The sequence below is a fragment of the Pelobates fuscus genome, chromosome 2 (assembly GCF_036172605.1).
Source record: "Pelobates fuscus isolate aPelFus1 chromosome 2, aPelFus1.pri, whole genome shotgun sequence".
Lineage (NCBI taxonomy): Eukaryota > Metazoa > Chordata > Amphibia > Anura > Pelobatidae > Pelobates > Pelobates fuscus.
In genome coordinates this window covers 290,669,321-290,682,598 of record NC_086318.1, presented here as the reverse complement: position 1 = coordinate 290,682,598, position 13,278 = coordinate 290,669,321, and the positions used below count along the sequence as shown (strand labels likewise).

The following is a 13,278-nucleotide window of genomic DNA, read 5'->3' as shown; positions in this document are numbered from 1 at the left end:
CAGGTGACTATAGTGTCCCTTTAATATATAAAACACATTTATGTTTTGTGGTAGGAAAAAGCAGATACTTGCATAATAACATTGTCCTAATAATAGAACACCCCGAAGCCCAAATGTCCAACAGCCAAGATCAATTTCTGACAATAACAATGTAGACTATAAGGAGAGCAGTCAGACAGAAAAGTATTGGATAGAGACCAGAGAATTATATATTACATCTACGAGAGGGATAGAGGTGTGAAAAATCAAGACAAAAAACTACTGTGTTTATCATGGAATATCTTAATCTTTACAGGAAACATTTCTGCAAAGTAGATAAACTTCAGCTCTTCTAGCTTTCATGAATCAATGATCCAGAATTAGAGACATAAAAGGTCTAAAGCTTTATCTGTTACTCGATTACATCATGTACTTAGTTTGCGGGCAATAGCTCAACACTCGCTGTTGCATGTGTTATGTTTCTACTTTTTGATGAACTTTCTTTTGCTCTACAGTCTTGTCTAATCACTCATTCTACCTGCCTTCTGTTTTCTAGGTCTGTTTGGCAAAATGGTTTGTCTATCCGCAGTCATTTAAATTACCATAACCACCACTCTAAGCTTCATAACCCCTGCAGCTTAGTTTTGTGGTTGTGGTGCAAGATGCTTCTGCGTGGTCTTTTTGGTTTTTCTTATTCTGTTTTTCAAGAGGGGTGAAACAATGTGGCTCTCTCAGCACTCTCAAAGCCTAAACCCTCTGCTGCAGCTATGTTGAATTATTTGTACAACGCCATCCAAATATATATAGAGTGAGAGGTTCTGAGCCCTGGGGACAGAGGCATATACCACCGTTAGTAGTTCTGTACTTGTACTAGCTCCTTAGGTTCTTCCAACAACTTTTGCTTTTAGTTCTAAACAATACATATTTTTCCTAAACTTTATTAAATCTTATACTGGTACATAGTCCCAAAGTGTATATTTCTGCAATAAAAAAATCTGACATTAAACTCTGCCACAATCCATAATTATTAGGTCAAACTTTTATATGAAAAGAAGATAAAAATACTACTAACATTAGATGTTTTCTGAAATGATCTAATTCTTAATTCACTTTTGCTTTCTATGTTTTAACCAAGTTTACTCAAGAAAAAACCCCTAATGCAAACATTTGGAAGAATTGCCATTTCACAGTTATCTCTAATTTACATAGTTTTAACTTGTCATTTTCATGGAGGAGAATCTCTAGTGTCCTTTGTAACAATTGTCTTCAGCAACACACTAAGTGCTAAATTGCTTCTGCCTAACAAAATGTGTCCTGAAACCCTAATGAAATCAAATGGGACATAGCATAGGGAGACATAGAGATACTAGTAAGGTATGAATTGACAGTGTGTTGCATCTTTGTTTATTTATTTTCACTGCCAGTCAAAACTGCATATAACCTTGTGAAATGTACGAGTTCTATAATTTCAAATAAGAGCCTTCGGAAAGCTAGAGAGTTTAGCAATCCTTAACGGGACAGTTTAGTCACCTTAAGGCACCATAACAAACTAATATACAAATATATTTGATCCCATGCTGATTTTAATGTTTGCCCACTGACAAAGAAATGATCAGTCTATAAATTTAATGTTAGGTGTATTTTTCCATTGAGAGATAGAATAAAATAAATTTAAAAAATCCTGAAAAATGCATGTCAAAAAAGTTATAAATTGATTTGCATATCAAGGAGTGAAATAAGTATTTGAGTCCTTTGACTTAGTACTTGGTGGGAAAACCCTTGTTGACAGATAATTCTTGTAGTTGGCCACCAGGAGGGATTTTGTCCCACTCCTTTTTGCAGATCCTCTCCAAGTCATTAAGGTTTTGTCGGTTTGACAATTCGAACCCTTAGCTCCCCCCACAGATTTTCTATGGGATTAAGGTCTGGAGACTGGCCACTCCAGGACCTTAATGTGCTTCTTCTTGACCCACTCCTTTGTTGCCTTGGCTGTGTGTTTTGGGTCATTGTCATGCTGGAATGCCCATCTGTCTCTCACAGTTAAAATACACCTACCATTAAAATTATAGACTGGTCATTTCTTTGCAATTATGCCTATTATGCCATATTGTTTAGTGTATGATATTGCCTCTAGTTCTCCCATTTTGTTATTTAGGCTCCTTGCATTAGTAAGCATACATTTAATATCATGAGTCACTTGTACGTTTTGTGAATTATCAACATTACATACCTTCTCTGTTCTGAGCTTGCTCCTCCCCTCATCTCCACCCCCCTTATACTGAGCTAAAGCCCATCTCCTTTCTGTCCTATCTCCATTTTGTAGATTGCTATGACCCCCCCCCCCCCCACTACTAGTTTAAAATATCCTCCCACCTTTTAGCCATCCTTTCCCCCAGCATTGCAGACCCTCTCCCATTGAGGTGCAACCCATCACTACTATAAAGGTTGTACCCAAGCTTAAATTCGGCCCAGTGCTCTAAAAACCCCTAACCCTCCTTCCTGAACCAAGACTTCAGCCCCGCATTGACCTCTCTAATCTCCCACTGCCTTTCCTTTCCAATTATAGTTTTTATTAATTCCAAAAAGAGTATTAACACGCAGTACAACACAGTTGAATAGCACATTTTCCCCATTGTATTATAACACTGCCTTTTATATCATTCATTAATATTGTAATCATTACATTATAACATTGCCTTAGTATTGTTCATTAACATTGTAATCATTTATATTCATCTTATATTCCTATTATAAAAAAAAAAGAAGAAAAGAAGAGAAAAATGAATGCCTTCTTTCTGGTTTATCTTTTTCTCATCTATCTTACAATTGTAATATACTCCCTTTAATTTGTTGCAGTATCAATTACCAATTAATTTACATTTTTTTAATTTCCTTAACTAAACAACATCCAAGAAAAAACAAACAAACAAACAAACAAACACAAAAAAAAAAAAAAAAAAAAAACCCTCACCACCATTCCCCCCGCCCAACCCTGGTTAGTCACCCATTACCTTTATGTACTCTATTTAATCCCTCTATATCTATATAAAGAGCATAGTTCAGTCGTTTTTTATCCAACTGTACCATTCTTTTTTATACTTGTCGAGACATCCATTAACTTCACTGGCCATTTTTTCATATGAGCTAATCTTGTTCATTTTAGCATATACTGCCTCATCTGAAGGAATAGCTTTCTGCTTCCAGTTGCCTGCTAGGGCTATTTTTGCTGCCGTAAGGATATTTAAAATTACCCCACTGCCTTTCCACTGTAGCGCGTGGCACAGGTAATATCTCAGAGAATACCACCTTGGAGGTCCTTTTCTTAAGTTTGCTACCTAATTCTTTAGGACCTTCCATCTTCCTCTTACTATGTCATTGGTAGCGACATGGACCATGACCGCTGGGTCATCCCCAGCCCCTCCCAATAATCCATCCACTCTGTCAGCAACATGCCGGACCCAAGCACCCGGGAGACAGCAAACTGTCCGGTTGAGCCGATCAGAGCGGCAGAATGCCCCCTATCTACTCTCCTAATGATAGAGTCCCCTACCACCACAACCTGTCTAGCCTTCCTTACATTTTCATCCCTACCCGTACTAGAGGGTCTGTTCCCTCGGCTGTTAGAAGTAACAGCTTCCTCTAATACAGCTACTCCTGAGTTGATGCTCCCAACATCTTCACTCAAATGGGCAAATCTGCTAGGTTGCACTAAATCAGGACTAGCTAGCCCTTTCCTCTTCCCTCCCGCCCTTCTTCCTCACCCCACTCTCACCCAGCTACGTACTTGTTCCCCATCTAGCTTATCTCCTCCCTCTCCACTACCTGTCCCCACTGAGCTCACTGAGCAGACTCCTCCCAAGATTGTTGTTCTCCCTCAATGTTGCAATTTGCTTCTCGAGATCTCCAGTCTGAGCTTCCAGAAAACCCACTCGCACACAACCATCACAGAGGTATGGATCCTGGACGGGTACATCCAGGCATGCAAACATGCAACAAGATGTGCACTGAGTAAAACCACCACTCTTGCTAACACTCATTTCCCCAGATACAGGACAGTGAAACAAATACCTTGTTAGTTTAACCCCTTGTTAGTTTTAACTCCTAGTTGTCTAACTCCTACTTGAAAGAGTCTACTTAATAGAGTCTGCTTTTAAGCAATGTGAGCAAGCTCAGTGAGTTAGGGGTGTGCCTTTATGGGAATACAAATCCCACACAGGTGGCAATTAATTCACACTTCCCCCAATTAAAGGTAATCTGTTTCTCCTTAGTGTGAATACATTTCAGGGAACTTAAGGGCAACCAAAAGATCATCAGACCTGGATTTTTTTTTACTTTTGAAATTTACATAAAACTCAGGAAGACATTTTTAAAAGACTCATTAGACCCCATGGCATTGACAAAGAGTGCTATACCACAATACATGTTCTTAAGACTAAGCATTTTCTTAGTTGTATCCTCTTTAATTTGGCTGTGTTTGTGTTACAAATCTCTGTCTGTTATCTAAAACAAGTCTATTTTTATGTTAAAGAGGATGTGGAACGTGGTAAGGACTGTTGTAGGAATATGTAAAGGGATCTATAGTGTTAGGAATACCTTATTGGTGCTCCACCTTCTCCAATGTCATCCGACTGGGGGACCTATTGCACATGTGCGGCAAGTGCGGTGAGCGCATTAGAGCCTCCCCATAGGAAAGCATTGACTCAATGCTTTCCTATGGGTATTCTACTGCCGTGGGTTATCCTCATGCAGAGTGTGAGGTTGTTCAGCATCATTTAGGCGACCTAGAGTCCGGTAAACTCCCGAAAGTGCCTATAGAGGCTGTCTTAGTCCTGCAATATAAACATTGCTGCTTCTCAAAAAACGGCCACCATTTAGTTACATTCACCTTTCAGTTACCCTTCCACATACTCCCAAACTGTTGAATACTGTCACCTGGTCACATTCAACTAGCCACACATAATACAGTCACATATAGCCTGAATTACATATATTTACCAACCCAGTCACATTCATCCATGCATACCAATTCTGTGATATTTTTACGCATCTTCCTTCTGGCATACAGTACTCCTACCTACCTAGTTACCTACACCAACCAACCCACCCTCTTACATAGCTACCCACACAATACAACCTATATTTATGCACCAATGCAGTAAAATTTAGCACAAGTGCATATACACATTACAAAACATTGCAAGTTTAGAATCGGTTAGCATATTGTGAATTTGAATTGTATCCTACCAACATCTGCAGTTAATTATCATTACCACATTTCCCTAGATCAAGGGTAGGCATTATTTGGCACTCAAGATTTTGTTGACTACCCCTGCCCTAGATTTATGGTGAATATATTTCTTATAGGGCCCTGTGTTTTGAAAGGAGTTGGGCATATACAAGGAGGAAAGATATAAAGGGAAAGAAACAAAAATTGAAAATTGTGAAAATTGAAGAGCAATTTAGCAACATCTATGTATGGCACTTGAGTACCAATGACCCTTGCTTCACCTCTGCGCTTGTGTCATCCCATTAGTTTTCAAAAACAAAGCAGTAATTTTGGTTTATAATTGTACCAATTGCATTATTTTAATTAGAATAATAATGAATCAACATTTCATAGATAGCAAACCTGTGATTTTTATATATGATAATGACCTATTCATATGTGGAGACAATCCGATTGGACTACTTCTGTTTGTGACTATGGAGATTTCTGTATATCAAGCACTTATAGGAAACAAAATGATCATCATTAAAGACAGATCTATATATGTATATAAAATAACTAATATCAATAGATGAGTAGTAAATTATTTTTAAACAGACTAGTTATTAAGAAACTGGAGAGATTGTTTAAGACCAAAATCATTTAGCCATTTTACATTCAACCTTTTGCAAACAGTATTGAACTAGTGATACAAACTTAAGTCAGATGAAAATGTCTGGTAATTTTAGATGCTTTTGCAGGCAGTTATTTACCTAACGCTCAACAAAACACTATAATAATGTAAACCAAATGAAATTTCATCTTGAAAATATGTATTCAAGTACAATTTAATTTGAAGTTTGTTTATTCATTTCAGAAAAAATGACATGGGATAATTTTGAAACAGAAACATATAAGGAGGTATCCAAAAAGTAATTTTACCACACAAAGAACGCATTTATCGTTGAGGAGTGTAGAATAGACTTAAAAAAGACTTCATGCGTAATCTTCTGTCATTTTCAAGGTTGAAAAAGCAAAAGCCAAATAATATTACATTTATTGGGCGCAGCAGTAAACAAATATCATACAGCAGATGCCAAAGTGTCAGTTATAATAAACAATACAAAATGTGGGCCTAAAATCTAGTCTGTAAATTAAATGATGACATATGAAGCCCAAAACATAATGCTTTCTCCAATGAATGGCATGCAATGCAGTTGTCAAACAAAATGTCAAAATTCCTATTTTTATCTTTTGTTTGTTATGGTTGTTTCTGTCCAACAAATAAAGTAAAGTTGGAAAAAGATCCCAGTTAAAAAAAGGGCAGGCTGCAATTTTATAAGTTACCAGTGTTACAAATGGAGACTAGCAGTGTTAGTGGCATTAAAGGTGTCTTCAGATTGTGCTACCAGATTTACTAAGGTGTAGATCAAGGCACAAATAAATATACTAAAACAGTTTGCAGATAATACAATGTCCAAAACCAAGTTTTAAGACCAGACATATCTCAAACTGTAACCCACCCCTACCCCCCAAAAAAATATCTGTCCATCTATTACATTTAACAAATTATTGGACTTGTAGGTCATCAATATTTGCTGAACAGGAGTTTCAAATACCTGTTTTCGTTATTAATCTTTTTTTGATTTATATAGTAGTAATATTACAAGCAAAGAACTTGCAGTATCACTTTATTAATACATTACAATATGTTATGCAACCAAATAGTTTTACTTTGCTCTGCATTATTAAGTCTATTACGTATGCTATGTCATGACATCCTTAAAGGACACCTTTGTGGGTTTTTTTTTTCTCTGGCATATAATTTTATTTATGTGACATAATTATCTGTCTGGTTATTCTCACTTATAAAATGGAAGACAATTTAGAAGGCCTTAGCATGAGCTTCTTTAGTCTATCTTCGTGTTTAAACAACTGCTGTTTCCTGCTTTAATATAACTTTCATATAACTCATTCCTCACCCATATTACCAAGCATTGACAAAGCAAAACATGTTGACTGTTATATTAAAGTGAATGAAAAGTTCTAAGTAACTAATGATGCATTGTTGTATCATCACCTATGTAGTGGAAACTCTTTACATGATTGCATCTGAGGTCATTATTATTGACTGAGTCAAACCTTCCTTTGCTAAATGTGTTAGCCCAGGGACCTTTAATAAATTAATGCAGCTAATCTGTGTATGTTGATCTAGTTGTCATCCCATCTGACTGAAATATTTACTTTTTTCCACATATGCCTCCTATCTGTATCTTTTATTCTCTATGGTCCTATTAAGCATGATTTTGGGATTTTGCAATATATATACATACACACACACACACACACACACACACATTGTGATCCTTGTTTGCAGATAGCACGGTCCTCTAGTGTAAACAACAGGTACAGTCCTTTGGTTTTCATATAATCCAGGCAATTTTATTGGCAAGTCCACACAGCAACACAACTAAAACATAAATATAACAGGTTTCCCCTTTAACCCCTTAAGGACTGAGCCAAATGTACACGTTGTGAACAAAACAAAACGTGAACAAAACCTGGCTATTGCGCTATATGTCTGTCCAACCGTAATTCACCTCTTTCATATTAAATGCACCCACCCTTATTATATATAATTTTATTCAGGGGCCTTCATTTAATATCAAATATTTAGCTATGAAACATAATTTAATATGAAAAAAATGGGAGAAAATACAAAATGTTATTTTTTTAGTTCTACATGACATTTTAACTACTAATACACATATTTGTATTCAGCAAAGTCTCACGTGTAAAACAGTACCCCCTATGTACAGGTTTTATGGTGTTTTGGGAAGTTACAGGGTCAAATATAGCACGTTACATTTGAAATTGAAATTCGCCAGATTGGTTATGTTGCCTTTGAGACTGTATAGTAGCCCAGGAATTAAATTTACACCCATAATTGCATACCATTTGCAATAGTAGACAACCCAATGTATTGCAAATTGTTGTAATACATTTTACTGTATTGAAACAATAATATTTGTGTTCATCGAAGTCTCCCGAGTAAAACAGTACCCCCCATGTACACTTGTTATGGTGTCTTGGAAAGTTATAGGGTTAAATATAGTGCTAGCAAATTAAATTCCCTATACTTTCGACATGGGTTTGTCAGGCAGGTCCCACTAATTGTAATTAATTAAGATACCTAATTATGTAAAAATATTAAATAAATATATATGTAGAATTAATATATGTATATATATATATATATATATATATATATATATATGTATATATATATATAATTTTAAAAAATATATTTTTATTTATATATAGGTATATATATATATATAGTGATATGCACGTATATATTTATGTATATAGATATATATATATATATATATATATATATATATATATTATTTCATTCTACGTGTATTTTGATATAAATATATATATATATATATATATTAATATCACAATATAGTTAGAATTAAATAACACACATCTATATATTTTTTAATTATTTATTTTTAATTATTTGTTTAATTAAATTTTTTAACGTATTTACATATTTTTTTTATATTATATATAAATATATATATATAACAATAATTATATACATATATTTAATCAGTATCAGTCTACGTGTAATTTGATATTAATATATATATATAGTTACACCTAGACAGTGTATATTTGTGTATGTATATGTGTATATATGTATACTTAGATCATATATATATATAATATATATATATATATATATATATATATATATGATCTAAGTATATTATTATTTTTTTACACTGATTTTAATTTAATTTTATTTGATTTCCAGCCAGCAGGGGGACTAACTGTCATTACAGGCAGTCCCCCTGCTGGCAATGCAGCAGCCAGCTAACCCGGCCATGTGATTGTGAGGTCCTCGCAAGGATCACACTCTCACATGGCCGGGGGGGACCAGAGGAGGCAGGATCCGCCGCGGGGAACTCCCTGGGATCCCAGGTGAGTCTCCCCAACCACGATCGCCGGCGTGGGATCACCAGCGACCGGGTAAGTAACAAAAAAACGGAGGGCGTACTATTACGCCCTGCGGCGTTTAGAGACGCTTAGAAAAGGGCGTAATATTACGCCCTCCGGTTTTAAGGGGGTTAAACAAAAACCTAACTAGTCTGAGCACTGACTCACTTTTAATATCCCTCTCTATCAGGGTTAAACTAACAAAAACATATCATTGGGTCGCACCAACCTTATTAGATAGCAACACTCTGCTCTCCTTCCTGCACTACAGTGCTCTCAGCTAGCCTGTTGCTTTCCTTTCTGCACTCCCAGTGCTCCAAGCCAGCCTTAAAGGGACACTCCAGGCACCCAGACCACTTCTGCCCATTGGAGTGGTCTGGGTGCCAACTCCCACTACTCTTAACCCTGAAAGTGTAATTATTGCAGTTTTTTATAAACTGCAATAATTACCTTGCAGGGTTAACTCCACCTCTAGTGGCTGTCACTAGACAGCCACTAGAGGTAACTTCCTGCTCTATAGCACAGATTATCTGTGCTAGAGCGTCGCTGGACGTCCTCACGCTGTGTGAGGACCTCCAGCATTGCTCAAATCCCCATAGGAAAGCATTGAAATGAATTTTCAATGCTTTCCTATGGGGAGACCTAATGCGCATGCGCGGCATTGCCGCGCATGTGCATTAGGTCTCCTCGGCCGGTGGGCGGGATCAGTCTTGCCAACTGGCCGACGGAGTAAGAAAGAGGAGCAGCACGGAGGAGGAGACAGCGACGAGGGACATCGTCGCTGCCTCAGGTAAGTGACTTAAGGGGTTTTCACCCCTTCAATAACTGGGGATTGGGGGGTGGGAGGGAGAGGGAACCATCAGTGCCAGGAAAACGGATTGTTTTCCTGGCACTGGAGATTCCCTTTAATTGCTTTCCTTTCTGCACTCCAGGTGCTCCAAGCCAGCCTTGACTGCTTTCCTTTCTGCACTCCCAGTGCTCCAAGCCAGCCTAAACTGCTTTCCTTTCTGCACTCCCAGTGCTCAGTCTCCTTGACTCCCTCACAGGAGAGAACAGTGTTTCTCCTATCTGCTTCCAGGGAGGAAGCCAGCAATCCCCCTTTACCTGCCTAGCAGGGAGGGATTTATTCCCACTGCTGCAGCTGATTATCTGCAGCTGAGCAGTGGGTTGGAGACAGATCAAAACTCTGGCCTGGAATTTATTTCTCTCAGTTGTATGTAAACTGTGGAGTGGAGCATTGGCCCACCCTGCTCTCCAAATGCTCCACCCCAGGGGCCCATAACTAAACTTTGGTTTGTGTTGCCTACAACACATACTACACATACTCCCCCTGGGGTTAAATGTTATAGGCCTATCTGCCTTCACTTTATCACAATATATATAAGTTTAGTATTCACTTATACACATAAGGTTCAGTTATGTCCAAACAAGGCTTCTTCAAATGCAAATTATTTAGGTCCCTCCTTACTTCCTCCTCACAAACAGTTTAGAAGCGAGGTTTGCTCAATATATATCCACATAAATTGATAGATAGTTCTAAACTTTGCCATAGCAACACTAACATTACAATATGCAGATTCATTTGCATTTTCAATCACATCAACTAAAGCAGGGATGGGGAACCTTTGGCCCTCCAGATGTTTTGGACTACATCTCCCATAATGCTCTTACAGCCCAAAAGCTGGCAAAGCATCAAGGGAGATGTAGTCCACAACATCTGGAGGGCCAAAGGTTCCCCATCGATGATCTAAAAGGAGGATAGGCAACCTATTGCACTCCAGATGTTGTTGACTGCATGTCCGTTAATTATTATTATTAGTATTATTTTATTATTTATATAGCGCCAGCAAATTCCGTAGCGCTGTACAATGGGTGAACTAACAGACACGTAATTAATGCTTTTACAGCCATAATGCTGGCAAAGCATCATGGGAGGTGTAGTCCTTAACATCTGGAGTGCCAAAGGTGGCCTACCCCTGATTTAGAGACTTATTAAAGTTACTCTGCCACGGTAAATAATCGGACAAAGTCACATTCTAAACCACAGAGAACCGTATCTACAAATTGTACTTGCCGAATAATATAAAATCTAAGGATTTGTAGGTGTAGTAAAAATATTTATCTGACACATGGTTCTAACTAAGTCACAAAAAATAACTGCATAGAAGCCAAGCAAAGCATTCTGGGACATGATGATGGTGGAATAAATCACAGAAAAACACTGAACTTCTGTGAGGCTATCTATAGAGTCTTGGCATGAACCAGTTATGTGTGATTTGTTCAGCATTTAGTTCTGCAACAACTTACAGGTGAAGATTTTTTTTTCCCTCTAGGATCTATATCGGACAAAGTTCCTCAGAAAGAAGGTGCTGGAAAATCAGGTATCCCTTTGTTTTATTCTGTATCTTAATTTTGTCTCTAACATTTTCATGTCTTTTGCACCCAAATAATAAGAAATAACCTTTACCAAAGAGTATGTATTCTGAATAAAATGACAACATTAAAATTCCCTTCAATTTTCTCTCTGCGTTGAACAAAATACACAACATACCAGGTCAGATTAACAAGCACAGAGAACTTTCAACTGGCTACAGTTACTGCAGGAATCATGCAAGAATGTAAAACTTAATATCTTTCTAACTGTCCAACTATCGTGTGCTAAATATTTGGCAAGCATTATTTTATGCTGAAAAAGTAGACATTTCAATTGGCTTTTTCATACTTTTCATAGTAGGCCATTTAAGTTTCATCCCTTCAGTAACAAATTTGTTTACCCAAAAACGTGGTGTATATGTATTTTGGACAAGTTCATATATAATGTCACCATTAAATCAGTGCACTGTAAATGACAACCATCAATATAGTGACACTTCAATGTTGCAATACTTACAAGAAAGCACTGGTATTACAGTGAAAACAACCACAAAAAATATAAAGCTAAGATTAGGGTCAGGGGAAGATTAAGGCAGTTAGAATTAGGGAATGATTATGTTTTGCAGAGATCCAAAGTTAGGATTTCAAGGACCTAGGTTTAAGGTGGTTACCTCCCTTAAAGAAACTTTGAAAATTAATATCCATTATTTTATGAAAAAAACAACAGCCATAAATGGGTGCAATCTATTGGGTTATTTCATATACTCCACATGTTCCTATGTTAAATTCGAAAGGGAAAACAGATTTTACAGAGCTACAACTTTTTTCTCAGTTTTGCCATTAAGATTTAATTCTCCAAATGCAGAGTTTACTTAATAACCCTGCAAGACTCTTAACATGATAACCTCACCCAACAGGCAATTTAAAATATTTTGCTAATGTTCCAAAATGGCCATTCACAGAATTATCTTGAAAGTTTTACTCAATCTTGGAGGTGTTTGGAAGCATATGATTTGTATTGTTTGTTTTTAAGAACTGTTACCTAGGAAAATCAGATATTTATGTCTGCTTCCTTTGCATTACCAAGCAGGCATTAAAGAATAATTGGAGGTGATTACAACTAGCTTAAGTTCATTTGTACTTAAATCGCAAGTGGGTGTCCTAAAGACAATAGTTATGACTCACTAAGTATTTTTAATGGAAAATGAGGTAAGTATTTTCCCACTTAAAATAAACAAATTGAATGATCTTAAAAAGATTTCATAAATGTAAATTTCCAATAATAGCAACTTTGTAAACTAGGCAAAATATAATCATATCATTATCCTTTATGTAGTTTTTTTTCTTCTCTTTATTGCTAACAAAAAGCACTATGAAATTTTGTGGATAAAATACATAGGGCTTGGCAATTATTGCACTTGAGTGTTCTTTATATATTTGGCATGTTATTCAGACATTACACTTTATCCCAGATGTTCTGTGCTTTTCTGACTCAGAAGAATCCTAGATTGAAACACTGCACCAATCTGATCCATCAGACTCTATAGAACACTCCAGGTTTTCTCGCTGTAGTGATGGTGGTATCAGCGGTGCCTTGGGGCCCCCTATTCTCACTTTGCAAACATTTTGGAACAGTTGACTTTTCAATGCACAGTTAGCTGCCATTTAGGAGTTCAATCACTATTGTTTCTGCTTAAGCTGCCCTAGCC

At 36.9% G+C, this 13,278-nt stretch overlaps 1 protein-coding gene across 1 annotated transcript in view; it reads left to right on the top strand.

Moving 5' to 3' along the window:
• Positions 1-13,278, top strand: part of SMOC2 (SPARC related modular calcium binding 2) — a 219,435-nt gene that overhangs the window by 108,796 nt on the left and 97,361 nt on the right. Inside the window, exon 5 of the mRNA XM_063443436.1 lies at positions 11,530-11,577. Within this exon, the coding sequence (XP_063299506.1) occupies positions 11,530-11,577 (48 nt within the window). The remainder of the gene's footprint in view (positions 1-11,529; positions 11,578-13,278) is intronic.